Here is a 24,664-nt window from a genome sequence, read left to right as displayed (position 1 = left end):
TGGTGGTAGCAAAAGTAACTGGTGGAAAAATTCAAAAAGAATGTAGGTATGGGAGTGCTAAGAAGGTTGTACAGACAGACGCCCAACATTTCTATGCCTCCACACTGCAATGCATTAGCAACAATAAAACTGGTGTTTCATCTAAAATTACATTAAGACTTTTATTCTTTTAGAGTTATTTAACAGTAAACAATTGGTAAACTTACATGTAGGCAAAACTTATTTTCTTATTTATTGATTCATTTTTATACAGTACACAACTTTAAATATTTTAATATTTTACTTGAAGATGAAAACTGAACTTTTAATCAAGGTAGGAGCAAATAAATTTCTTCATTCCTTTTAATCAACTGGAAAGTTGTTATGCTAGATCAAAAATGAGTACATTTTATTGTGGCATAAAATGCTTTCTTATAATATTTAACCATACAAAACACAGTAATTTTTACAAAATTTATTTAATGCTGTATTGCACTACATAATCTTAAAAAATAACCAACAGAAGGAGTATCACAGATCTACAAATGAACATGGCTTCACTCAGTAAACAACATAAATTGAGTTTATGAAACAGAATCATATAGTGAACAACATGATTCATACAACAGTTCCAGACCAAATTGTAACATGGCAAGAAATAACCTTAACCTCTATGTAGTTGGTCAATTATGGTCATGGTGAAGTCATTAGTTGTAGCATATCCACCCAAGTCTCTTGTTCTCACCTGAAATATAAAAAAAATAATAATACATTAATAAAATGAAAAACCCTTTCAAAAGTTAGCTGAAAGTCACTGATCATGGAAAGTCTTAAAAATCTAAGAGCTGTTGTCCATAGCAGCAGAAAAAAATGCAATAATCTTGTTTAAAACAGACAGACTGACACCTGTAAAACGGTACACAACTTCATTTGGGAATTTAAAATATTAATTTAGGATGAATTAATCTTTTTTTTTGTTTATTTTTTAATGAACAAATAAATTGAAAAAAATTATAAGTTCAGCTGTCACCTCAACAACTTTTAATATTTCTGAAATACTGCATCAGATGGATTGTTTTTTTTTTTGGTTTTTTTTATTGTATTTGAGCCTTAAAAAAATAGCAGTGTTTCTGTTCACTATACAGACACATATTTTAAGTATTTTTTGCCATTTTTAGCTCACCTGGCCAAAGGCCATGTGAGCTATTGCTATCACTTGGCGTCCGTCGTCGTCGTCCGTCATCATCGTTAACAATTATACAAAACTCTTCTTCTCTGAAACTACTTGACTAATTAGAACCAAACTTGATATGAATGTTCCTTGGGGTATCCTGCATAGAACTGATGTGGGGATTTTTGATTTGTCAAAAAACATGGCCGCCATTACTAAAAATAAAACATAGGGGTAAGACAGTAGTTTTTCACATAGACCTTCTTAACCATTAGGTTTAGCTGAATTCTGACTGAGTAAAAGTGTTCAGCATGATGAGATCTATCTCTGGTCAAATTTTGGTTTTAATTCGTAGTTATTGCCCTTTTTCAATGATTTTTGCTATTTTCAATGTTACTTCTTTCCAAATCTCTCTGACACTACTTGATCAATTGAAACCAAACTTAATATGAATGTTCCTTGGGGTATCCTGCATAGAACTGATGTGGGGATTTCTGATTTGTCAAAAAACATGGTCGCCATTACTAAAAATAAAACATAGGGGTCAGACAGTAGTTTTTCACATATATCTCCTAAACCGTTAGGTTTATCCAAATAAATTCTTTCAATAGCTGAAATGATCCATACTATTAGGACTACAAAAGTCTTCAGACTCCTTGTAAGAGTTATTGTCCTTGAAAGGGGAAAAATTACTTTTCTTTTAATAGTTTTCAGTCAATATCTTGAAAATTATGATAGATTAAAAGAAACTTTCAATTGTTGAAAAGATCTTGTGATAGTCCTACCAAAGACTTCTTTAGTCAAAATTGTTGGACAACTTCTTGTTTAATTTATTGCCTTTCGAAAGACAAAATTCAAGAAGGTGAGCGATTCAGGCTCTTGTTTTTCAAGCACTATTAAAGCCTGAAAGTGTCTCCAACTCAAAGCGGTTAAAAACTTCAACAAAATATAAAGTTTTGCCTACCTACCAACCCAAGTTTTTAAGAACATATCAGCAGAAACACTTGGCCTTACTGCTTTTAGGCAACTTTAATGTTTAATCAGTAACGTCTCAAACTTCAGCTAAATATACAAAAAGCCAATCAGTCTTACTTTTCCAGCCTTGATGACTTTATGAACAGCATCTTCAATGACTTTAGCATGGAAATCTAAATGAATATGTTTGAGCATGTTACATCCACTGAGCAAGACAGCTGTTGGATTGGCAATGTTTTTACCTACAGCTTCTGCAAAGGCATGTCTTGCCCCCTGGGAAATACAAGAAAAATATGTCACATTCTACAAGACTGGAACAACATTAGTTCTTTAATAAAAGAAAAAAAATCTGCCTACAGTTGAAAACATATTCTAGCATCTGAACAGGAAAAAGACTAAAATCTTAGCTTAATGGATAATATTAAGATACAGACGATTTCTTACAAAATGCAAATAAAAAAGTAAATAGGTGAAATCAGAAGTAAACAAATGGTAAAAAAGAAATGGTAAAATCTGGATTTGAAAAAGGGGGGATTCAGCTAAAGAGCAGAAAAAAGTCATGTCTGAAGGTAAAGCACAGAAGATAAAATAAAATTCTTAGTCAACATACTTTATCATAGTTTTTTTTTATGGTGTCAATTGATAACATCTTTTTTTATTGGTTATTTTGTACAATGAAAATAGGGTACAAGTAAAATCCAACAACTACTTTGTTCTATTATCAATGAATATCCAGTTAAAATGAATATATGTACTAAAGATTTGTCTCCACAATCCATTATTCCAAAAATAGATAATATCTATGTTACCTGTTCAAATATAGCACAGTCTTGACTGTAACTTTCACCTGGGACAACACCAGCCCCACCAACCAGACCAGCTGCTAGGTTGTCAACTATGTTACCATAGAGATTTGGCATTACCATTACATCAAACTGATGAGGATTAGATACCAGCTGCAAAGCATTTAATAAAACAATTAAGGAAAATATTAAACAAAGACCATCTTTATTCAAACAGATCATATTCAATTTGAGTACCTTAAAGGATAAAAATAACTATTGACAGATGAACAATGAAACCTGCCTAAACCCAACCCTGAATAAACCCAAAACCTGTCTATACTGAACCCTGAATAAACCCAAAAACCTGTCTATACTGAACTCTGAATAAACCCAAAACATGTCTGAACTGAACTCTCAATAAATCCAAAACTTGTCTAAACTGACTCCTGAAAAAACCCTAAACCAGTCTAAACCAGATACTTTATAAAAAAAAAACCTTTATATCAGTTAAAATGTATTTGGAACCTTGGTATACTGAACACTGTCTAAACCAGACAAATTTTGAAGTCTATACAGGGTTTGGTTTAGACAGGTTACACTGTACATGAAAAAAATCATAAAATAAAATAAGGTAATAAAATTTATTTCCAATGAGGCTCTAACTTGGGTTCTTGAGACCTATATCTTCAGAAAATCTACCAGTTTAAGTGTAAAAATAAAAGCATTTTAGTTAACTTTACCTGCATACAACAGTTGTCTATGATCATGTTCTCAAATTTAATTTTGGGATATAAACTGGCAACTTCAGAACAACACTGCAGAAACAACCCATCACCTAATTTCCTAAAATAAATAAAGGATAATTGAGTTTCAAAATAATATTATTATTTACTGATCCCCTACATATTCCACGTTTTAAAAGAACACTAGAAAAACTGTGAGCAAGCTCATAAAAATATCCCTTATATACCTTCTTTAAATTTGGCTATTAAGACATAACTATCTTCCCTCATACTTATCTAATGCCTAAACTTTCAATAAATTCAGTGAATGGTTTTAAAATTTTAGTTTGTATCAGTTGTGAACATGTTAAAATCTTATGATTATCTCTTCCTGCAGACATATAAGACAACACTATCTTCCTTTGTGCATAGCTTCATATAATGATACCTAACTTTTCATAGTTTCATCAAAATTCATTTTGTGGTTTAGGAGAAGTTGTGTTTATGTGATGTGAGAATGTTATATATCCTTAAATTTAATAATCTCCCCTTGCAGGCATTGTACAATAGTACTCTTCTTTCATGCAATCTGTATATGATACTAAAGCTTCATATAAAGTTCAATAACAATCACTGAGCAGGTTTGGCAGAATGCACTTCTCTTAATGAGAAAATGAGGACCATTTTAATGATATGTTTTTCTAAAGTCCGGTAGTATTTGCATCTGACATAAGTTATTTCATAATCATCTGTTATTTACAGCACTGTGTAAAGACAATAAATAAAACTTAAATGTACATGTACATTGCATATAAATCACATAATAAAGCACATAATTTTTTTACACTATCATGCAAGCATGTTTTCAAGAGAATCCAAATAGCAAGCCTAGGATTTAATTAAAAAAGAAACTCCCCATCTTTTAAGAATCATCTAACATAGAAATTCCTTTACACTCTTATACACTAATCAGGGACATACATCCCTGGTATAGTTTTAAATGTACATGTATTTCATATAAAAAAATGTTGTTTTCTGCATTACCACCCTTTGTAGAAAAAAAAATACATCTAGCACAGTTTAGATATAGAACTGCCCTAACATGCACCAGTGCCACATTGAAATAGGTATTTCCCAATTGTTGCTTCATGAGATTCTATTTTTAGCACAATTTCCAACTGTGAACCAGACCAAGTTAATGACAAATTTATGTCATTATTTTTAAGTTATATTTAGTATTGGACCCTGAGGAATTCATTGATAGAATAAAATGATATTTTCAAGATCATAATATTGGTGACATGCAACTACAAAATGTAGTGACACCAGGGTAGTGACAAAATTATCCACATTTGGTTTATGCTAAGTTTGATGTACAAAAATAAATGATAAATTACTTTTTATGTCATTTTGATACAAAGTTAATAAAAAGAAAACAAATTTTCCAAGCAGCAATTGTTACCGGCATTTGAACTTTCACACTTCAGTGGACAGAGATCGACATTTACTCCACATGCCTGATTAGTGTAATTGACGAATTAGGTGATTGTTTACACAAAATTTTGACACCTGGTGTAATAAGGTAGGGGTAATAAAATTGTCATTTTCGCCAGTTGAACCAATGTTGGGGTTACAGCTCGTAATACTTTTTGTACTTTCGAAGATTTCAGGTGACGAAATGTGACTAGATTATTTTCGTCATTCAGAAAAGTCTTTCATCATTGGCGAAAATGCATATCCTTTTTATAAAACTTCATCAAATTCATTGAACGGTTTAGGAGAATTTGCATGCCACCTTTTGTGATGCTCTAAAGTCAGATTATCTCCCTTTAATCTAAAAAAATAATTGTCTTACATGCTTAATCTCCCTATAATTGGACAAATAATATCAAAAGTCTAAAGAACTGAAAGACAAACTAATGAATGGCTATAAGAATCACTATAAACAAGTCTAAAGGGTACACCAGTAATAAATTACTGTACACAAATTTAGCTGAAAGACGGTTCCTATACTCTAAGGTAAAAAACCATTATAAACATGAAGTACTGAAAAGACACAAACATCATAAATGTGAATAATTAATGGATCATTTTCACAAAGACAAATTTATTTAAATTTATTTCCTTGGTGACAATGTTAAATTTACTATATGTCTACTATTTTCTCTACTTGATAATGCAATGTATTTTTTAAAGTCCAGTGGTCGATTTCACAAAAAACTGTAAAAGTAAAATTATTCATGTTATGAACATCATAATACTTTGATCAATTATGATGTCATAACTTACAACTAACACTTACCCATACAATTTTTTGTGAAAAGGACTGCTGAGTTTTAAGATAAGTAATTATTTTATGCATATAGGCAATTCACACTAGGAACAATAACTGTGGCTTAACTTACATAATATTAGCTTTGTGCACTGCAGTGACTTTATTTCTGTTGTGTCTCATAGCATAATCAAAGGCAAACTTAGCTATTCTCATGGAATTATCTCTAGTTATAATCTTAAGACTTTCTACTACACCACTTACACTCTGCAAAGGAAAAAATAATATTAAATGGTACAATATCACTTAAAAGTTTCAAATGGAAAATTAATGAATTGAAGATCAATCATATTCACCAGTTTTCATATATGCTATTTACAGTTCAGTTTGTACAAGTCAATATCAGAATAAGTAGACAAGAGGCTCCCAGGAGAGAGAGCTACAAGTCGATATCAGTGTAAGTAGACAAGAGGCTCCCAGGAGAGAGAGCTACAAGTCGATATCAGAGTAAGTAGACAAGAGGCTCCCAGGAGAGAGAGCTACAAGTTGATATCAGTGTAAGTAGACAAGAGGCTCCCAGGAGAGAGAGCTACAGTGTGTAATGAAAAGATAAACATGATACAATAATTTTAAGTTTGTTTTGTAACTCTATTCTTTGATTATACACTTCCATGTTCATATAAAGAAGTAGAAATGTCAACATTCTGATAAGGTGAAAATAAGGCTTGATTTACTTTTGGTAATGTTATTGCAAAGACAGCTGAATTTTACTTACAATTAGTAATATAACACATCTCATCTAAGTTTTCATGTGACTAGCAGATATACCAGAGGATTGCTAATTTAATTTTTTTTAATTGAAAATGACAACATACATGTACCTGCCAAGACATTTTTCTGAATGAGTTTAAAGAAGGGGTAATTTACTATAATATTACTGTCCAGGAAGCATTATCTAAATGAATCACAATTAATCACATTTTTTTTTCAGAAAATACACAACTGATCAGTGTTATTTCTTGCAAATATATCTTAAACAAATACAGTAAATTGAAAACCACAAAAATATTTTGGTTGACTGAAATTATATTTTTACATTTTGTATTATTTGGGAGTGATATAATGAGGTCAACAAGCAAAATGTAAATTGGCAAAATCAGCAAAAAAGTAAATATACAGTAACAAAAAAGAATCGTGACAGTAAAATCTGGCTTTGACATAGCGGAAGTCTGATAAGAAGAGGAAGAAAATCATCCCTGATTGCTTTAAGGTGTCAATATTCAATGATTGTTTTTACAATTTCTGATACAACATGCCTCGTGTTCCAGAGCACTATATTCTCCCTCAGTCTGTTCACGAATGATGACAAAATCTAAGTTGTTGTGTTTAGTTTTCAGACCAGGTAAACTCTTTATCACTACAACATTGGCAAACAAATCTAATTCAGACCTGAAAAAAAGGCACATAATTATAAACTATACCTTATTTCATCATCACAAATAAGGCTTTTTATCTATGGCTAAGATGATATATACACCAGACTAAGCTAAATGTGCTGAACAGTCGGACCTGTCAGACAAAAATCTGTTCGCTCAGACAAGATATTCAAGATGTCAGATTTCAGCTCATTGTTCTTTGTACGAAGAGAAAGTCTGAAGATGTCAGATTTGAGACCATTGTTCTTTGTACGAAGAGAAAGTCTGACAGTTTTAGTTCCGGCAAGCCAAATTTTTTTCAGATGTCTGACTAAATATCATGTTGGTCAAATGGAAATTTTGATGGGTCTGTACCAGACATACCCGGTATATATACTTTACAAATAAATATTGTCATATATTTATATATTGTCTTTTATTTATTAAAACTTAATCTAACAGGAAGATTGTGTTACAAAATTAATATGAGGCAGGTGTAACCTGTAAGAGGACAAAGTTAAATACATTGATATTTTTACAGTTTAAATCAACCAGGATTTATTTATCTTCATAATTTAACAAAACTATAAGCCTTGTGAGCAACAATTTGTTTTTGTTAAATATACGAAACTGGTAAAGATATTTTCTTGGTATAAAAGTTAAACTTCCTGTCAGAATGAAATCAAATTTTCAGTGCTTCTAAGGTCAAAGGTTCAATTTGTATTGATTACCATTATGAGGACTTTATCCTCTATAATTACAAAGTAAAATTACGAAATTTTTAACCAAAATATCATCAACTTTCTCAGTTGAAAGATCAAAGACCCTTTATTCTCCTATACTTCGTATGTAGGAAATACAAACCTAAGCTTCATATTGAGAGTCTGCAGAATTCCTCCTTTGAAGTTTGCTGGAGTTGTGATAATGCCTTTAATTCCAACACCATTCTTCTTAAAAGATTCAACAACAGTATCTAAGCTTGCACTCTGACCTTGTTGAACCTCACTAAAATATACCAAGTTACCAACACAGTGAAATAGTGTCAACATTACCTACATCAGGGATCCGGGATTCTATTTTTTGTAATTTTCTACTTTTCCACGTTATTTAAACTCATTAAAATTAATTAAAGGAGAACCAATTTCCACTGAATTCATTCTAGACAGAAGATAACAAATTCTATAAAAAAAATATAAGCTTGGTTTTAACCTAAAATGTTATCTTGGTAGCCAACCATGTAAATTTTTATAGCCAATATACATGTATATAGTTCAATCACAGTAGAAATTTTAGTAGCCCACACCTAATTTCAGGGGTCATTGGCGAGTAGGCCCCTGCTTATTTCAAACCCTGATTAGACCTATCATTCAAACATCAGGACAATGCATATAATATACAATTCAATATTAGGTACATCTACATGTATACTGCCATACTGGAATTAAAATATGGATTAAATGTACCTCAAAAAGTACTCCTCAAAGTCTATAGGTACTCCAGCATGAGTGAAAACTTCCCTGACACTGTTCATCAAATCTGGTCCCACTCCATCTCCAGGAACCAGTGTAGCTACTTGTTTACCCTCAGTATTTGGAATGGCACTAGCCTGAAAAAAATTTTTTAAACACACATCCTTAATAAGGCCAGTTTTTTAAGTGTAAGTTTTTGAAAGAAAAAGGCAAAATGGGAAAAATCAGAAACATGCATGTCAAAACCCCACTGATCTGACAATGTCATATCACTCAATGATACTTTCTCTGTTTGAAAAGACCATTATTTGATCTCTGCATCACTGGCTTTGTGCAGAAATTTTTCAGTAAAATCTTAGAAAAATGAGTTATCTGCCCTTGTAATGTTCATTTTCAGTGCATTTCAATGAAATTGTAACTAAATATTGCCTGTTTTCCTTGATTCTGATGGTGCAATTAGTCAAAGTCCACTATCAAAATGATGGGGTTTTTTCATACCATGTTTCACCAACTGCCTGATTCTTACAGGGACTGACACTTAATTTGTTGGTGTACAGATTTTTGACTGGATGAAATCAAGTCGGTCAGTCGGAAAAAAAAAAAATAATTAAAAGGGTAATACATATCTACTATATATATTTTAAATAAAAACATTTTGTTTTAATTTTCAAAGTTCCATTATCTAACCTTACATAGTTTAGAAGTGGGATTCTAATTTACTGTATGTACCTGCACATCATTTATAAACAAAAATTCTCATTCCAATATTGTAAGTTTCCAATAAATTCAACATGCAATACTTCAAACAATGTTAAATTTGTTGCATCTACAGCTTTCCTTACAGTATAATATTATTAGGTTGAAACAAGAGTGGTAAAAAGTGACTAAAAATTTAAGTTAAAATCAAAGTGGAAATTTGAATTTCAAAACAGGGTTGTTTAAAAACATGCACTGTTTAATTTATCATTGAGCATTGTTTTGGTATAAACAAGTTGTGTTGCAGAAGGGATTAGTGAAAAGTAAATATTGAAAATAACCTACAAAGTACTGGAGAATTCAGGGGCAAACAAAATCAGTTTGCTGAGATTTCAATAAAATGAAGAAAAAAAACACTTTTTTTTAACATTTGTCTCCTATTTTCATATAACAATTATATTGAAAGACTTCATAACCTTTTTCAAAAAGTGAACAAAAACTTGACAAATGGTTTTTAAATCTAAAAATACATTAAAACTAGTCATTTGTCATTAATTGGAAGACAGTGAAACCAGTCTTTTTTTCACAATGATTTCCCTTTGAAGTTATTCTGTGACTTAATAATTGTTTATAAAATTTCAATAAATATGGAGGATGAACTGTTTTTTTTTTAAAAAGAAGACAACAAATTATGTTTCAACTTAATTTTCTCAATTGCTTTATAAGCTCTTTTGCCTATTTCCACACAAAACTTCATAGCTTTGATTATCCTGCCAATGATCTCCCCTTTACTTCCTGTTGAAAATAAAAACAAACACACAAGATTTTGAAACTCTTGAAGTCATTTACAGGAACTGTTTACATTCTTTTCAATTAAAAGTATTCGGATCTATCATCTCTTGCCAGTGTTAAATTGTTTCCTAAACTACCAATACCCTTAAACATGATTTTATTGAAGTGGTGAAATTTATGCAACCATTTTCATTTGATTTATCTCCATGACTTTGCTTTGTCAAGTTGTTGAATGAACAAAACTAGAAGCAGGCATTGTCAGTAACTTTGTTTTTAAAAGTAGATGTTACAATTTTGCACTTGCCATTTTTATTTGTAGTTTGTGGCAGTTAAAATAATAACTTGAAAACTAATTCCAATTTTATTTTTCTTCTCCTAGCTGGAAAAAATTGGGTCAGCATTAAATCTACTACATTACAATCATGACTGACCTTTAGAGCAGTTTGCCCTTATTTATCCATTCTATAAAATAAATAATATTTAAGTATGTATAAGTTGCAATTTCAGACGCTAATGTTTTAATCAGAGATTTAGAGAAGAAGGATTGCATGCCATTTATCTTGGTCAATTTTTGCCCTCTAAAAATGCACAAAATTTTCAAACTAAAAAGTGGGAGGTCCAACCAACAAAACCGCCCCATCCAAAGGGATAAATGCATCTGTTAATGTTAACTTACAGCAACTTGGCAAGTAGGTACTGTACTGTGTACATATCTTTCCATTGTGGTGAGACAGCCATGTTTCTGAAAGAGGCAAAGACATTTCATGATCAAAACAAATTACATGTATATGAAAATATTTGTAGGCTGTTGATTAGCTATTGTTTTATATTGTTTATACTCAAAATTGCAAAACTTCAGATACAATTTCACCGAGATCCATGCAAATATAAATTTTTTGTATTGCTAATCTTTGACCTATAATGAAAATAAAAAGATTTGAAATGTGAAATACTGATTAAAGTGGGAATATTGATATGACTTTGGGCAACTTATTTAAATTATTACAAAGGTTATATGTATAAACCCAAGTAAAACACAATATTAAAAGATCTCCAACTTGATAGATACTGAAAATTGAAGTATACCTTCTTATGAAAAGATGCTTCAAATAAAAAATTTTTTCCCACTTTTAACTCAAAAACAACATTTTGCAAAATATCTATTATGATAATCAGAATAAAATATGAGAGATACAATGTACATCTAGTAACCAGATTGGGAGTCACCTCCAATTACAATGTAAAAGGGAATCATTTCAATCTGTTCAAGTTCTTGTGGTTTTAATCTTTTTATGGATTCAGTGTCTGCAGCTACATTCTTGTTTGTAGCTTTAAACATTATGTGCTAACAAAAAGTTGTTTTTAGCGATACAGTGGAGTACAGCATTTCATAAAACTTCTGTCTGCTTCCAGGTTAAAATATTTCATGTCACACCTACAATGTACCAGCATGTAGTTCAATTCTAGATTCATTTTTCTGTTCGCTGATACTGAATTAACTGCAAAAATGCGATTATTTTATTGAAGTTTCCATCATTTTACATGATATACCCTGTTTTGATGACATTTCGAACTGTTTACATGTAAAATAGCGAGCTTGGAAGGAGCTTATTATTTTTGGAATGAATGGTATTGCTCGCAAAATATTAAATGATAAGATGTTACCAGTGTAACCATTGTATATAGTTAATGTAACCATTGTACCCATGTAACCTGATTAAAAATGTACCAAACTGTGGTTGTGCATAAGGGAAAAAGTTGAAACAGGGTTTTGAATGAAATGTGTACATATATGTACATGTGTATCCATGTAACTGGTTGTAACCATACCTATATTAGGAGTTACAAATGTTGATATATAATATTGGATTTTGCACACATTTCTCTTATTATGATAAGAAATGCTGTGCTCGCTTTTAGGCAATGCCTACTCCATATCATAATTCCTGCTGGGTCAGAGTAAAATCGGACTAAATGTAACTGAATTCCAATTTTAGGGATTATCTGTGGTTGTGGTTACCAAGACTTTAAAAAATAATTTAGCAGGGTCCTTCTCATTTGGGGTGCTAAACTTTTATGGAAGGGGTTACGCATTCATGAAATTCACTAAAAGAGAACATTAAGATATATTATTAACTTTAAAAGAAGATTCCATGAGCTTACATCCTTCAAAATGCTCCTTAGAATGGAATATGTCCTTCGCATGGGAGCTGCCATGTTGAGTGATGTCACAATGAGGTTAATTCGCCCCATTACAATGGATGTCACTGGTCAGTTCAACACACGACAATATTAGAAAACTTCGCTCCGACTCTAATTATGTCATGGGTCTAATTGCATTTCATATTGATGGAATCTTTAAGCAGGAAAATCTACGTTCCTAATGAATATATAATAATAGGATAGTTCTTCGTGATGTCATAACTTACCTGCGATTTGGTTTTGGTTGGGAAAAAAGGCCATGGAGTGGTATGGGGCATCAACTTTAAATCATCACAACTTTTTCGTTTTTTAAGATAATTGAAAAATTCTTTTGGTTCCCTGAACTGCCAATAAAACTCTTTTTATCCATGGAATTTAATTAAGTAGCACTCCAGCTAAGAATCATACAAAATGTGATTCATTTTGTTTGAATTTCCGTAGTAAACAGAAATTCACATTCTGTTTTTCATATATCCCGTGTTCTTAGGAGATAAAAATTATATAGAATGCACTGTAGATTTCAAAATTAGGGGAGATAACTCTGTAAATGCCACTCAAATACAATAGAATCTATTGTATTTTCAATGTTGATTATCTCCAGAGTAGGCTGATTTGAATGAATAATAGCCTTTTTTGGGGTGTATCACATTTTTAAGATTTTGCATGATTCTTACCAAGACTGCTACTTAAATATTCAGTAATTAGACCTAGCATAAAATTTTAAAGACAATTTTATATTGAAATAGAGGTTAACATATAAATACCGTGTCAAATTTATTCTTCAAGTAAAACAGTTATAAATTCACATATAAAATATGAATTCTTTTTTGTAAAAGAAACATTTCACAGAACCAAAATTGGATGTAAAATAACAAAGCTAAAAAGTTTTGAAAATTGGGATTCTAATCATGAAATTGTTATATTAATTGTGTATTTAGTTGTTATTTGCAAAGCAATTTGACACTTAATGATATGCAAATTAGTGAATATGACATCACTAATGAGATTGGCGATCTCTGCTATATATAGAATAAAATATATCAACCGTTCATAACCCTACTATTGGTGTCAAAATTGGGTTAAGTTCAAAAGAATTTATTTCTATTATTTCCAAAATCTTTGAACAAAAATGGCAGACAAGCTGGGAAAATTTGAATCACATTTGGCATAGACAGCTAAAACCTAATATTAATGTAAAACCAGCATTTTACAGTGGTAAAAGGCATCACGCAAAAAAAAAATACTAGACTCAGACTGGGCACAACCATGCTACCAGGTCAAATAGGAAAATATGTTAAAGATATATCGTCTTTATGCAAAAAATGTGGAGTTAAGCACGTCCTTATAGATTGTTTAGAACACCATCAAGCACGTTTGGAAAATATCCACAAATTGGATCTCCACACTCTTTCGGAACTAAACCTTCTTTACCCACCAAAATCAGTCCAGCAACAAGTCTGGTCAGCATTAGCACAATTTATTTCAGTCATTGGTTATCATAGTAAAATATAGCATACTTTTGTTTAAATTACGGTAATTGTCCTTAAATAACTTAAAGCCCTATGTATATATTTTTTTTCTTTTAATTTCAAGTTGGATAATACACACCCTATATATCAAGTCGTGCGACACACTTATAAATATGTAGGGTCAATATCTAACGTAATAATACTATCACCAACATATTCATACAGTACCATTGATCTTAAATAATATCATCTTTCATATTTCAATAAAAAAAAAAATAATATATAATTGAATTAAAATAAAATTAATCACCTGATATGGGGTTCCACAATGCAATATATTTATACACATAATCTCTCATTTCATATATTTATTTTTTACTATTATTATTTTTTTCTTTTTACTTTTGTTAATCATGTACACATATGCTTATGAAACATATCTACCGCGCCGATAGCTCCAGCCGTGTGTGGTGTAATGTCGCGTGCGTTCTTCTTTAAAAAAAAATCCGGTTTATATCTAGTCATAAAGCTAAACTCCCAAATAATAAGCAGTTTTTTTATTTTCCTTATTTTACTATCTTTTATTTTACTACTTTGGCTTATAAATACATTATTTATTTGCTCCTTTGGCTAAACTTTTGGCTATTCTTAAGTCCACGTGTAAATTTTGGATTTACATTTACACTTGTTGAATTCTAAAAGTTGACCAATCTAACCAATGATAATCAATCCAGTTTTCAAACTTGTAAAAAAAATTGGTCAACCCAATCACCAGAAGCATGAGCTGGAACAGTCTCGTGTGGCGTTAGTAAAACTGCGTTCTAACGTCGTGTGGTAGCACGGTAAAATCCGGGAACTGCGCCCGGCCAGACAAGGCAGTCTAAATTTACATACACTTTTTGGCTCGGTATAATCTTTTCGGCATTCTAAAAAGCATACACCTTTGTAACTAAAACGCTAACATTATCAATTATTAAATTTGCACTTCACCTTTGGATATTCACCAAACCACACCCATTTGACTCTAAAATGCATACACTATTTGGCAAACTAAATCACACAGGTCTTCCGCCTTCTGGGTCCATTTTCAAATTTCATTTTTACTAGTTACTATTTAATATTTAACATTTCAGCTATTTATAATTTATATTACCTTTTTCCTATTTTTAATTTTTTTCCCTATTATTTAAAGCCCACCAAATTGGGCCGTCCGTGCGAGACCCGACAGGGAAATCAAGGACGTTAAAAAAAACCTTAGTTCCAAGCCATCGGTTAAACGATGGACTGATCGACTTAATAGTGTATATTATAGATATTTTCTTTTGCCTAGATTTGAAAAGTCACCTTTCCTGAAATTTGACAAGCGTGATAAAACGTCAGCATTTAAAATTTCCAAAGGAGAAGGAAAATGTTACTCCTACAACGGGCGCGGATCCAAGTTTTACCCCATAATATTTTTGCCTTGCTTTGCACTGCATTTAATTCAATTAACGCCCCCTCTAAACTCAAATCCTGGATCCGTCCCTGTACAACGTGAGAGGTTGGAATTCCGTTCCCCCATATCCCAAGTCAGAAAATAGCTTGCCAGACAACCACTAGGAAACTGTGTATTAATACTGATTTAAAAAAAAGTTCACATATACATAAATCAAACAACTTTGATGAAATTAAACTCACCGAAAGCGTATCAAAGTTCTTTTTCTTCTGATCGAATCATGCAAGGAATGTATATTTGAAGTTCATGATTAAAGTCATCTTGCATATATACAAAATTTGTTGAAACATTCAACGGAATATGCAACTTGGAATTTAAGATTCGTATAAATATCTAATTCAGATCACAGGGGCTTGCCCCTACTATCATATATGTATTCCTATAATGTAAGCGGTTGGATATTCCGTTCCTTCATAACCCATTGCGACCTCTTACTTCCGAGCGCCATATTGAAAACCGCTCGTTCCGGCGTTCTTTGAAATCGGCAGAATTATAGTTAGAAAATTAACCATTTAAGACATTTTATACAGTTTCTTTACCCTAACACGGGAGAAGGTGACAAAAATGAAGAAATACAAATGACCTACCTGATTAGAAAATCCAGCAATCCTGGAAATTCTTTGTAAAAACAGTTTAAATGAACTTATTGAATAGTAAGCTGAGAAAGCAGTATACAAGAAAAAGATGATGCATAATAGACACCTAAAACATAGATTATATACAACAGAGGAACTTAGTTTACAAAATTAAGAAAGCATCCATAAAACAATATTTTTCGAACGGTGTATCGGTGGACCAAGGTCAACAATCAAACCTTTTTTGAGTAATATTAAATGGCAATATTAGCAACAAAGACAATACTGGAAGAAAATGATCAAATCATTAATGACCAAGCACAAGTAGCCACAGAATATAACAACTTCTCCATAAATATGGCAAATGATATAGAATCAGATTTAGCTATCAATGAAGAAGAACACCCATGCATAACAAAAATAAACAGGTCAAACAGAAAGTGGGTGTCAAACTAGGATCTTCATTTAGTAAGTGGAAGAAAATTTATAAAGTATGCCACAAAGGTATATTGTACGACCGGTATCGTTCAATATTTTTCTAAATGATATTTTCTATTTCATTCAGGATTACTCTCTCTACAACTACGCTGATGACAATACTCTTCCTTATGCTGGATACAATTTCGATGAAGTCAGAACAAAATTGGAGTCAGATAGCTTAAAATTGATAGATTGGTTTGCAGTGAATCAGATGAAAGACAACCCTGATAAATTTCAGGCACTTGCCATTTGACGAAAAAACTTATGATAAAAATATTCTTTCGATTTTGGCGATAATATTATAAAATGTGAGGATGAAGTAAACTTTTGGGAGTAACAACAGCTTACCACTTAAAATTTGATACTCATATAACCAACATTTGCAAAAAGGCCTCTAAACAGTTAAATGCTTTAAAAAGGACAGGGAAACACTTAAAATTGGAAGGTTAACAATTTATCACTCTTTCATTTTGTCCAATTTTAACTATTGTCCTGTCACTTGGCACTTTCGTAGTGAGGTTAATACTAGTGAAATGGGGAAAAAATAAAGAAAGGGCCCTTAAATTCATCTATAACGACTACACTAGCACATATGAGGAGCATTTGTTAAAATCGAAAATGCCATCGCTGAAAGTAAGAATAATTAGAAATATTGCAGCTGAAACTTTCGAGATAATAAATAGACGGAGCCCAGTACATCTACATGACCTAATTGAAATAAAGAAAAATAAATATAATTTCAGATATTAGAAAACAGCAAAACTACTCAGCGTCAGAACATCAAGGTATGGGTTAAAAGGAAAATTCCTTTTAATATTTTGTTGCAAAAACCTGGAATGACCTACCAGACAATATTCGTAGAGGTTTAGGATGGTACATAGTCAGAAAATAGCTTGCCAGACAATCTCTAGCATTGCTGGAGTAAGGATGGCACCAAGTCAGAATATAGCTTGCCAGACAACCTCTAGCACTGCTGGAGTACCAAATATGCAGCCGGACGAAAAGGGGAGGGGGCAGATTTAGGTGTGCTTCGCTTCAACTCAAATATTTCATGTTTATATACTAGTCGTGCTGCATATTTGATAGTGGGAGCAAGCCCCTGTCGTCAGACTGAACGTCGGTCAAAACTGATTTACCTACCTCCGAAATAGTCTGTGTTCATTATGTTTTTGTTTATTTTTTAATGTTTTTTTTTCATTACTCTGCATGTGAGACTTTGTATTTTTATTATATTGTACATGTAAACATTTGGTATGATTTGTTCAGTTATAACCCATTGGATTTGAATCAACATATGCATCTTTTATTTTTATATAAGTAGCAAGGATATCAGATATCTTTGTAAATAGCTATCCTCGCGTCCGTTATTTTTCCGTTTCCGCCAGGGTATAAAACACCTCTTTTCACAGAAAAGGCATAACATGGTTATAGAACGAGGAACGTGATATCCATAATCCAGGGACAAAGACTTTATAAAAAAAAACACACAAAAACAGAAAAAAAATGAATCTGTACTTCGCTAAAAGAAGGAAGTATGGACCAAGTGCACCGATAGGGTGAGCGTCCTCCGATTTTCCCCCAAAAATCCACCAATCGACCGACTCAAGTACTATAGAAGAAGGAAACTAGTAGCTACGTGTTTTTATTGGATAGTGGTATTATGAATTATGCTTGTAATATTTTCAGTGAATCGGCAAAGAAACTGGCAAAAATACGATTTCAATCAGATTATCGAATCACACTGAAGCAAAGTTGCCATAGACAAATGGATTAAGTTATGAGTCCTTCCATAGTCGATCACTATGAAAGCAGGTAAAAAAAAAGAGACCGACATCGCAATTCTGTTGTGTTATTTATTTCATTATTTGGGATAGATGCAATAAAACTATCACCGAATCTTTGATTAATGATAGAACGTCATCTATACGGGAGGGTGGGCAGTGGGATAGGGATGGAGATACGGGGATCAAGGAGACGGGGAGCGGTAGTTAAAGGGGCTGGGAATGGGGAGTAAAAAATAAGAGAAGCGGGTATTATGGTTGGGAACCATAACCGGGGGTAAAATGAAAGGGGTAGGGAAACGGCGGTCAGGAGGGTGGGAGATGATGGACTAGGGGTAGGGTAGCGAGGATCAAGTACACCCTGTCCACCCCTCCTATATAACAGTAAAGCGGAAACTGGTGTTAAAGGACCTAGCAGATCTGCTATGAAGTCTAGTACATGTAGTATTGTTTTCTTAATTTGTTGGTTTCGTTATGTTTTGTTTATTTTCTGTTTGTTTTAAGTACGAAGACCTTAACAATGACAGGTGGACATAATATTATTAGTGCAAGAAAAACCAAATGCACTTAACGACTTTTTTATGATTATTTGTCATAACAAATCGGGCGTTGATCCGCCTAAATAAGTCTTCAGATCCGTGACAGTAGACCGGAATAGTTTACACGGAATGGTTTCTTTATTTAGTCGTTTGAAAGCTTCAAATCTATGACAACCACCAAATGAGTAGTAATAGTTTCCACCTTGTCTCCCTATAATCCACAAAACATCAATTGGAGGAACCTTCCCGTTATTCTCCTGTAATAGACAATGTTTACACATAGCTGTGATAATTAAGAAAAATGCTACCATATAGGGATAAAGTAATCAGTCATAAAAGAGCATCTGCTCACTGGAGGACCCAGAGGGATCAGGAACCCTACTTTTACCCTTGATTTTAGAGCAATGACCTTTTCCAGCACTATACTATTGTAACTAGTAAGAGTTCGTCAAGAAAACATCTTCATGACATTGCTACTGCATTGCTACCTTTCAAGATTTTCTGTTCTTGTCTCAACTTTCATACTTTCTTTCTTCTAGCAGTCTCTTTTCGGTCGACATAGGACACGAGGAGGAATGCATGCGCAATGATTCTAATAAATCGTATATATCCATGAGCACCGCCCTTGGTGTCCATTGCGGACGACAATACTCACACAAAAGTCCTGTGATTAACCAAGAAAAGAAAAAAGTATTCAAGACAGCTAGAATTCTGTCCCTTGTCACTGGACAAATTTAATGTTGAAAAAATTTCAACTTCGTTCTCTCATGTGGATCCTGAAAATTCGAAAGATCTTTTGTAGACAATCAGTTCAAGACTATTATCTGAATATAATAGCATTAAAACCTATGATTTTTCAACACTGTATACTTCTATTCCCCATACTCAGTTAAAATCTCGACTTATAAACATTATACATCGTTGTTTTTCCAAAAAAGATGGTACACCTAGATACAAATATATAGTTCTTGGTAGAGATTCCTCATACTTTGTACGAAATAATTCCAAATCGTTTTCCAAATATACAGAGAAAGTTGTTTACAAAATGCTGGAATTTTTAATCGACAACATATTTGTCCAGTGTGGTGGACGTGTTTTTCAACAAACGGCCGGCATTCCAATGGGAACAAATTGTGCTCATTTACTTGCTGACCTATTCCTTCACTCTGATAAGGCTGACTTTATAGCTGATCTGATCAGAAACAAAGAATATCGTTTGGCTAGATCCTTCAATCTCAGTTTCCGCTATATAGATGAAGTATTATCTTTGAACAATCCTAATTTCGGGGATTTGATACATCGCCTCTACCCAAAAGAACTTGAGATAAAGGATACTACGGACACTGTGAAGTCAGCTTCATATCTTGACCTGCACTTAGAAATCGATGGTAAAGGAAAACTATTGACCAAACTTTACGACAAGCGTGATGACGTTTCATTCAGAATTGTCAATTTTCCTTTCATCTGTGGCAACATCCCTTCGGCTCCTGCGTATGGAGTGTTCATATCACAACTCATACGTTATGCCAGAACTTGCCGAAACTACGCAGACTTTTTGTATCGCGCTAGACTTCTAACAAATAGGCTTCTGGAACAGGGTCATGTTGCTATAAGATTGAAGTCATCACTGCAGAAGTTTTATGGTCGTCATCATGAACTCGTGGATCGTTATGGTGTATCCATCAGCACCATGAAAACTGATTTATTCAACGGGTCATGGTTTTCCTTTCCTCGTTTGTCTACCCCGGACTTGACTTTTTATGAGAAACTCGGCGGGTGTTTCTAGAAAATCAGAGGACGCTTACCCAACCGGTGCACCTGGTCCATGCTCCCAGTTTTTAGCGGAGTCCGAGTTGCTCATTTACTTTTGTTACTTTGTATGTATGATTTTAGTTACTTTATGTTCTTTGTTGTGTATGTCTGTTTTCCATGTCTGGTCTTTGTCCCTGGATTACATTCTTTTGATTACCGCTATAACCTTGGTTCCCTTGATTACTCTCTCAACTTAAAACACCTACTTTTCTCAATTGTAAGCCATATCATCTCGCCTAGACTACAAATATACAAAAGATATATGTATTGTGCTACATGAATACCATATATAATATACGTCTCTATAATGTATTATTATGTAATGTCTCATAATATCATCCGATGGATATTAATGTTGAATGTAAATGCCCCCTAATTGACCAGGATTGGAATAATAAAAAGCTGAATTTGAACTTGAATTTCCATATATATTTGAAAGCACAGTGTTTGAAAGTTACAACAGCTAGACAGCTGTTAAAAATATAATGTATGTAATACCTGAATCGTCACCATCAGAGATTCTACTTTCCTTTCATCTAAAACAGACGGTATGGGTCTGATCAAAATCCTTATCGGTACTTCGTGGACTTCAGAAATGTGACCAGCATGAACCGTGTAATCATCTTCATCGTAATTTTCTAATTGAGAAAATGCCCCGTCAAGTGTCATCTCCTTCGGAGCAGTTGGCTTGTTCATATCACACTTGAAAAAAAATCCAACTTATGACATTTCAACACGTGCACAGTTAAGTAAATAAACAAACCTGCGGCTGTGTTCACTTATATTGCTATTTACCGGGTATAGGATATAAAGAAGAATTACAAGCTGATAGTTAATACACAATTTTTAAATTAAACATTGAAAGGACTACTAGTATACATTTTAATTTAATTTATCCTGTACCATTCAATTTTGAAAAAAAAAAAACTTGATTGAAGCTAGTATATTGTTTCTGGAACGCATGTTGTATGAACTAAGTTGGTCCAAGTACTTTCAAGCCGTCACAACTGCTTCTCGTGACAAAAGTATGTTAAATCCCGTCGGGGTCTACCTACATTAGGCGTATAGAAACACTGTATAGAAGTAGCAAATATACTGGTTATACAACAAATAATTCAGCTGGTTTTGTTTTGTTTAACTCTGTATGTTACCAAGCATGGGAGGGTAGACAGGGGGGTTATTATAGGGTGGAGAATCGGTGATTGAAAGGGTGGGGAAATGTGTTGGATGGGACGGGGAACGATCAAGGTTGAAGGCATGGCGAACTACTAGGGGAATGATACAGGGATACGGGGATTATAAAAGGGGCAAGAATCGGTGGTTGAAGGGGTGAGAAAAGGTGGTTGCTGGGACGGGGAACGGTCGTGGTTGAAAGCGCGGCGAATATAGTGTGATATTGGAAACGGGGTTATTAAAGGGACCGAAAATCGGCAGTTAAAGGGGTAGGGAAAGGTGTTTGGATGGGATGCGGAACGGTCATGATTGAAGGCGCGGCGAACAGCTAGGGAGTGATATGGGGATACAGAGGTTATTCATGGGGCAAGAATATATGGTTGAAGGGGTGGGAAAAGGTGGTTGATGGGACGGGGAACGATATTGATGCATCACTTCTTAAGAAAGGCGGCGATTTAACTCATGTTAAAATTTGCGAAACTAGATGGACTGCTAGGATCGACGTAGTATCAGCATTGATGGTTCGATACCAGTCCATCTATTCAGCTATCAGCGAGATTGAAAATGTTCCGCAGATGCAAGAACAAAAGCAGCGGGATTCAGAAGACTCCTTGAATACTCTGAATTCAGTGACAATAGCCGTCATTCAATTCGTGTTTGTAATATGGTATCTGCTTTTGATGAAGCCAAAAAACTCGATTGTGGTGCTTAAAACTAAACGCAATGATAAGCAATTTGAAGATTCATATATTAGAGGGAAGGAAATTGCGGACATTTTAGTTATAGATTTAAAGCCGAAGTGTCGTGTTGGACGTCAAGTTCATCGTGAAAATGCTGAACCAGACACCAATCCAAAAAGATATTGACGCATTAACCGTGTTTTTTTTTCCATTTCTTGACCATATCGTGACAAAAATGCGGAGGCTATTTCCAGCCGACGTGAAACATCAAATGAAAGGATATCTTTTAATCCATAAACATCTCGACAATTTAACACCAAGTGTAATAGAAGACTGCGCTACAACTTGCGATAAAGACCTATATCCTAACATTCACGTAATACTTAAGCTTTCAGTAGTTCTTCCTGTTACATCTGTATGAACGCTCATTTTCGGCCTTACGTAGGATTTAAAACGTGGGAACGTGCTACTATGATGGGAGAATGTATGTGTGGTTTAGCCATGCTTCATGTGCACAGAGACATGGCTGTTAAAAGAGAAAATATTCTTCGGAGATATGATGCTTCTGGTTACCGTAAATTTTGAAGGTTCTTTCTGGACAACTAAACAATGGAATTGCAAGCTACTTGAAAAAAGTGACTTTTAATGAAATTATGTGCTCATACCGGTACTGTATTTTGCATTTGTTTTGGAAATAATATGTTTTCAAAAACGCAAATCTTGTTAATCATTTTCTGTTATTTTTTACCATACCGTCATGCATTCGTTAGCGCAACAAGAATTAAATTCCCAGTTGAATTTTTGTTGAATATCTCCCTATCACCGTAATTCGCTTGTACATGTACCCAATTTTACCAAAATATTTGTTGAAAGATTCGGATGTCAGATAGGGTTCTGTAAATGCTCAGAACACAGGAATTTGCATCATTTACCCCAGAGTTTTTAGGGGCCTTGAGCGGTCCGTAGACTCCCTGCCAAATTTTGTTTATTTCTGCCTCATCATGATACATAGTTACGGCCATGGTTTATTTAAGAATTCTAATATGACGTGTTTCAAAGCTTTTTAAGCCACATCCATGGTAAAAAAGTGATAAACACATGACCAAAATTTCGTCCAACACATGGGCTGCGTCTTTTAAAAAAATATGAAGAAACTAGTCCTATTAGAATCGAAATAAATCACGGAAACTCCATTTTATCATTGTTTTTACCACGGGCTGGCTATTTATATGTCGCATTGTTTTACCCCGAGCGATAGAGGCTTTGATTTCACCAACATTGCTGGTATATTAAATTATCATACTGTCCCTGCTGATTACTGAATACTTAACTCCCTTCTATTTGTTATATTTGCAAAAAGCCAACCCTAAATAGTCTTTAATTTTAGTGAATCAGTGCAAAGATGTGAACATTAAGGTAAATATGCCAATATTTTGAAATCAAGTAACTCAAAATACATTTATGGTCCCAGTTCCCATGTTATTACAGGTACTCTGAATGTCGTTAAAGACCGAGAGCCATTTGAAAACATTTCTTCAAAAAATGTCACTATCAGTTGGAATAAATGTAGTAACGTTTAGGACTTACTCCATTTGTATTGCATAAAATGGATAAAACGTGAGAAAGTGTACTAGAAAGCATGAGATTATTTCCTCAAAACAGTTATGAAAATAGTTGACATTCGAATAAAACATTTCGAAGAACACTTTACTCCTAATAAACAACATCAAAACCGTATTTCCCGAATAATACACAAATTGAACTCAGCAATGAATTTGTTTTTGTTGCTGCTGATAAAGCTGCAAATAATATTATTGTTATTTGTCGTAAATTTTATATTGAAATCCTACAAAAAGAAATTATGAATTCACCAACATTCCAACTTATTAAATTTTCAGAAAATGAAATTGCGAACAAACACAAACTCGTCACTTTCTCTTTACAAGCTGAGCCTATTAGCATGATAGTTCCTAATATGTGCCGGCTGCCCAAACTTCACAGATCACCTTCAAGTCATTGCTCAACAGCTAGACTTTCTGTTTTACTTTCTAGTGCGCTCAATACAATATAAAAATCTGATTATAAATTTTGTAACAAAGCTTATGAAAATAGTGAAATTAACTATTTTTGTGGTGTTAAAAACTCGCTTGAAGAGCTTGATAAATTACATTCCCATGTGGGA

At 33.3% G+C, this 24,664-nt stretch overlaps 1 protein-coding gene and 1 pseudogene across 3 annotated transcripts; one reads left to right on the top strand and one right to left on the bottom strand.

The window, feature by feature from the left end:
• Positions 1–439: 439 nt before the first annotated feature.
• LOC148611669 (isocitrate dehydrogenase [NAD] subunit beta, mitochondrial-like) lies at positions 440–21,396 on the bottom strand. 3 transcript variants are annotated; one of them, XM_088592446.1, is made up of 10 exons: positions 21,128–21,396; positions 10,953–11,018; positions 8,783–8,925; positions 8,184–8,324; positions 7,221–7,353; positions 6,038–6,171; positions 3,651–3,753; positions 2,935–3,081; positions 2,243–2,398; positions 440–724 (listed from the first exon to the last, which is right to left on the bottom strand). In XM_088592446.1, the coding sequence occupies exons 1-10, from the start codon at positions 21,323–21,325 to the stop codon at positions 644–646; spliced, it is 1,302 nt and encodes a 433-aa protein (XP_088448572.1). In that variant the 5' UTR covers positions 21,326–21,396; the 3' UTR covers positions 440–643. The 3 variants fall into 3 exon arrangements, with proteins under 3 accessions (XP_088448572.1, XP_088448573.1, XP_088448574.1); XM_088592447.1 differs by lacking the exon at positions 21,128–21,396 and adding an exon at positions 12,440–12,666; XM_088592448.1 differs by lacking the exon at positions 21,128–21,396 and adding an exon at positions 12,414–12,446.
• An 865-nt stretch (positions 21,397–22,261) lies between these two features.
• Positions 22,262–23,088, top strand: LOC148611668 (uncharacterized; annotated as a pseudogene).
• Positions 23,089–24,664: the final 1,576 nt, after the last annotated feature.

Source organism: Perna viridis, chromosome 7 (assembly GCF_037379345.1).
Source record: "Perna viridis isolate PV_CMFRI_1.1 ecotype Kerala chromosome 7, ASM3737934v1, whole genome shotgun sequence".
Lineage (NCBI taxonomy): Eukaryota > Metazoa > Mollusca > Bivalvia > Mytilida > Mytilidae > Perna > Perna viridis.
This window is presented reverse-complemented; position numbering and strand designations above follow the sequence as displayed.

Excerpts from the sequence above, each read along its gene's own strand:
- LOC148611669 (XM_088592446.1), bottom strand. The coding sequence starts at position 21,325 with ATGAACAAGCCAACTGCTCCGAAGGAGATGACACTTGACGGGGCATTT. Across the intron at positions 6,172-7,220 it reads ATAGTGCTCTGGAACACGAG|AGTGTAAGTGGTGTAGTAGA; the intron begins GCATGTTGTATC and ends TTTCCTTTGCAG. Across the intron at positions 3,754-6,037 it reads GTGCACAAAGCTAATATTAT|GAAATTAGGTGATGGGTTGT; the intron begins GTAAGTTAAGCC and ends TATTTATTTTAG.